This window comes from Penicillium chermesinum (genome assembly GCF_028974085.1).
Source record: "Penicillium chermesinum strain IBT 19713 chromosome Unknown utg000004l:1.0-3345178.0:1.0-3348027.0, whole genome shotgun sequence".
NCBI lineage: Eukaryota > Fungi > Ascomycota > Eurotiomycetes > Eurotiales > Aspergillaceae > Penicillium > Penicillium chermesinum.
The window spans coordinates 2,076,059-2,081,011 of record NW_026695314.1 but is presented as its reverse complement, the minus strand read 5'-3'; the positions used below and the strand labels follow the sequence as shown (position 1 = coordinate 2,081,011).

The 4,953-nt window shown below is 46.9% G+C and overlaps 1 protein-coding gene across 1 annotated transcript; it reads left to right on the top strand.

Moving 5' to 3' along the window:
- Positions 1 to 2,979: 2,979 nt before the first annotated feature.
- Positions 2,980 to 4,070, top strand: N7468_005672 (short chain dehydrogenase/reductase family protein; the record flags this gene model as incomplete). Its single annotated transcript, XM_058474968.1, has 2 exons — positions 2,980 to 3,016; positions 3,067 to 4,070. 2 exons carry the CDS (start codon positions 2,980 to 2,982, stop codon positions 4,068 to 4,070), a joined length of 1,041 nt encoding a protein of 346 aa, XP_058330708.1.
- Positions 4,071 to 4,953: the final 883 nt, after the last annotated feature.

Sequence of the window (4,953 nt, the reverse complement as noted above, 5' to 3'; positions counted from 1 at the left end):
CAGTGCTCATTGGGAGATCGGACAGCGGTTCTTCAGATGATGCATTGCACGATCGGTGCCGCTGGAAGCGATGGAACGTGTCGTCGGGTACTTTGGATCTCGGTTATTGGGGGCTAATTACGAGGTATGATTTTATAATACCGTTGTGGGCTGTCAATTACACAATTACGAGCTATAACTAGTTACAGGTACTTCTGGCAGAGGGAGTTAGAGTGAAGCGAGCCTTGTACGCATCTAAGGATATAGGACTATCAAGGTTGGAGGTGCATCGACGAGTCGATGGGGACCTCATTCTTTCCTAGGCAATGGGGGTGTATTGATGGTACGAACTCTACTAACAGTCGCCAAACCAGACCAGGGTATAAGTAAGATAAAGAGATAGATCCATGGATATCTGGGTAAACAAGCTTCATGGGTGGCGCAACCGGGAGAACGCTCCCTTCTACAAAGTCTTCGTCGTGGGCGCCCGTACCCTTATTCTTCATCTTCAATGTAAATGGACTAACAGGATAGGGTTATTGGATGGAAAAGGGCTTTGACCGTCCATTACTTCCTCATAATTCTTTTGGCCTTTGGTGTCTGTCAAGTAGCAGTAGTCGACAAACACCAACGTCACGAAAGTGAGGGAAACATGAGGCAATATCGAAAGGGTGGGAACGATTGCTCCTCTCGATCAAAGCTATTCAGCGAACATGCCTTGTTTCAAATTTCCGGAGAGCCCTAGTTAGCATAAGACTAGTAGCAGACAAGATACTCCGAGTCTTCTTTCATGCTCTGCTCTATTGTATCGTCTACGACCGACACTTGGCCCGCGAATGACCCTTTTGGTTCCATAGCCCCTGGCACAAAAGTTGCAGTTCAGCTTGCTGTATCAAACCTTTTCTCTCCCATATGTAACTTAATCATATAATTAGTGAGTCTTCATAGAGCCGTGGTGTTGATCCAAATCTCAGATATGAAATTTCCAACAATCTATATCACTAAAGCTCATTTCAGGCTCCTTCTGCACAGGTGTCCGACTCAAGATGTTGCCCTCAAAGGGTAAGAGCAGATTTGATCGTGCGGCGCCCATAAAGATTCCTTGGATGAAGATAGGTCGCTAGCTAATAGTCATCATCTCGGGCGGAATCCGGGCCCAGTCTGGACCATTGGGAAGCTACGTGATCAGTTATCACTAGCATTGTCCGGAAGGTGGCCATTCGAGTCACAAGGATTGGACTTGGAGCCGCGCCCAACGGATGCGCTGAGAGTGAGCTCAACTATTATAAAATAAAATAGAACGCTTAGTGCCCTAAAACTTGATTACGACTTGCACACTGGGGCTTGAAGTGATCTTTCATTAGTCCAAACTTCCGAGTGAACTAGCACTTATAGGTGCCTTTCCTGAACTAGTATGCAGAAATAATATTATCTCATGCTCTATTCGCTTTCTATCTAGTAACATGATTTTTGATTCCCGGTACAGAAACATTTTACAACGTCTCGGACTCGCAGACTCCATGCGGCCACACAGCGTTGTTCTATATCCCAGTAAAGTTGCAGGTCCCGGAGGATTATTTGAAGGGTGTGTTAAGGATCAAATTGTTGCTCGTTCGATGAATACTGACCGAATCATATCTGCCAGACTTCGTGCTCCAGCTTTCATACTAGAAGGGTTCGGTATCAGCCCGTTGATTACCGGGTCTAAAAGGGAAGAAAGGAGCTTGGATAAGATCCCAAGTAGTTTTTATTTGTATGTATTTGATGGGGTGGGTGAAGCGGTATGCACATGGACTTTTGCCCCCTATTGTACGACTATTCCAAGTATGCGGGTGTAGGCTGTGCCATGGAACTACTCATGTATATTCATAGTTACATAACCTACACCACCAGTCCTTATTGGATCATACTAAAATTCAATAAACTAAATATTCAGGTTTATATACAAAGTTCCCTTGGTTAATGTTTCGTATAATAACCCTGAAGTATACAATTTATCTATCCTTCTTCCCATACTCAATATTAATATATCAATCTTTGTCTGGTCTAACACATCCTATACCGTATTAATACACTCTTTAAAATAGGACAGATCTTCTTCAGATCTTCCCATCTACATAAGGCTTTAAACATACGAAAAATCTCACGTTCTAATATATTCCAAACTGGTTTGATAGGGTTAAGATCAGGCGAGTATACAGGCCAATTTTCAACGTACATCCCATACTCTTTGAACTAAGCCTATATATCTTTCGTGTATATAGATCTTTGTATTATCTTGCTGAAATATCATTCCAGGCTGATAGCGATCGATGCTATGGGGAAGGTGTAGGAGAAAAAATAAACATGTGAGTGGTTGTTAGGGTGATGGTAATGGGGCCTGGTGCACATAGACTTTTGCGCGGGTGGTGTAGTTCAAGAAAGGGAAATATACGCTGAATCAAGGATACAGGCTCGTGTATGTATACTAGTATGGATTGATAGCTAGTCTAGAACAAGACATCGCTTGATGAAGTTGCCAGAAGAAATTTGACCACAAACGGAACTTGCAATATATCTCCAAGGCTCCCGTACCCTTGACTAACTTTGGACTTACCTGTATACATCTTCTCTCCTTCCACTGGTACTCTCCCGGGCATTCTTCTTGGTTTCTGTAGTATAAGTTATGTGAAGTCCGGTTTGTAATGCGGGTCGTCCGCTCAGCGGACCACGGGCGTTTGAACGGTTATTTTGACCCCACCTAGTTAAATGAACAACTTACGCCCACGTGGGCCGAAGTATGGTTTGAGCTCAGTTCCTCAAATTGAAGCCTTGTAAACGTTGCGGGTTCTCTCCAAGTTTGCGGAAAGGATCCAGTGCACATGAGAGCGGACCTCGGCTGCCCCGCATAAGGCCATGCGGCTCCGACAATCCTGCAGATCAGGACTTCATGTCTAATAAAGCAAGTTGGACTTCAATCCCTTGTCCGGGGCTGAATTATTCGGCACTTACTAGATCAAAATGGCCTCTCAGGGAAGAAAATGGCTTTCAAGAGAGGGTAAGTTAGCGCATCACCGCTTCCTCGAACCTTTCGCTTATATCCTTTAGGCTTTACGTCTGACGTCCTTCGGCGATGGATTCATGGCACTATCCTCAGCCCGTGGAAGATGATTCCATTGCTGGCCTTGGTACAGTATTCTGGGAAAGGTCGCAAAATCTTGAAGTCGCGTCCTAATCTTCTTAAGGCGCTCCAGGCGCTCACTTCATTGGCTGTGCTCGGTCGTCTGGGGCGCTGGTTGGATCGTCGCTCTGTGAATAATGGCACCTCAGACTACTACGACTGGCATCGTGAGGTGATCGTTCTGACAGGCGGCAGTGGCGGCATTGGTCGTCACATTGCCCAGCTCTTCGGAGATCACGGCATCAAAGTCGCCATCCTAGACCTCAACCCGCCAGCAGATGCGCTGCCCAACAGTGTACGCTTTTTCCAGTGCGATATCACTTCAGTCGAAGCGATAAAAGATGCAGGAGATGCCATCCGCACATCGCTTGGTCGGCCCACCATCCTTGTCAACAACGCCGGGGTCTTGACTGGCAAGACTATACTAGGAGCTACTCCAGCCCAGACGCGGCTTATATTCGAGGTCAACACCCTTGCCCATTACTGGCTCGTGCAAGAATTCTTGCCCGATATGATTTCTAATAACCATGGAATGGTAGTTACCGTCGCTTCCCAAGCAGGATACGCGGTGGCCCCGAACATGGTGGACTATTCGGCGAGTAAGGCCGCGGCGATCGCATTTCATGAGGGGCTCGCTGCCGAACTGGTGACTCGCTACCAGGCTCCGCGGGTGCGTACGGTACTAGTCACTCAAGGCTTTACTCGTACGAGCCTCATCGACAAATTGACCCCTGAGGATTCTTTTCTTAATCCCTTGCTGTATCCCGAGACCGTTGCGGAGGGCCTAGTCAACCAGGTCCTCAAGGGTGAGAGTGGGCATGTCCTGGTACCGAGGGTGGCAGGAGCTTTAGCACAACAGTTACGAGGTCTCCCGCAATGGTTCCAGCATTCGTTACGCTGCCAGTTGGAGCGACTTATGCGTGCTGATTGATGCATGTGTGCCATTCAACTGTTAGCTACGATATTGTATGTAGTGTGTTATTCTGGAAATGCTTGCTGCTCGGATTGTTCTATTCAGATATGCGCTTTCACTGCAAGCGCTCTTTTAGAGAATTATCCTAGATGATTGATAGTCCAAGTTGCAAGGGCCCAAGTCGATTCGGATAGTTGATCTGATAAACGAACAGTCATGGTGGCGATCTTGATGCCCAAAGATATGTTTTTCATTACGGCGGGCGGCTAAAGAGATCTATACCACCACCCCCTTTGTCTTGAATCTCATGTTTATCATGATACTACATGTCATAGCCTAATAAACTTATTCCAGCTATACCCAAGAGAGATTCATTCAAAGTATTAGTACTAATCTTCCTCTCTTGACCCGCGGACTCGATTAAAGCAAACTGATCTCGATCGAAGCGCCCAGCCCCATCACGCCCAGCCCCATCATTTTGCCCGTGGCACGTGCACGCCACCTCACCGCGATTTTGATTCGTCCCACCAAAGGCGCAGAAGACACTTCATCCTGTGCCACCGAAAGATTTCCTCTTTCTATCCCTCTTTCTCCCTGCATATTGCATGCCTGACAATTCCTGAGGTCGGAGAATCGAAGTTTGTGAAGGTCTGGGGTTGAGTCCCGATCGTCTGGAGCAACGTGGGATCTGGGCTCCGCTTGGAGATCCACGGTTCAGCTCCCTTGTTTACTTCCCCCAAAACAACCATAACAAGCGCTATTTCCGAGGCCTTCCCGCCTCCCCATATCCTTCACTCTTAGAACATTCCGATTTGATTTTGATTCTCCTCTCCAACATTCCTTACTTTCCTTCACATGGTGGCTAGTCCAATTCGGGCATCCTTCTGATCTCTTGCCCATC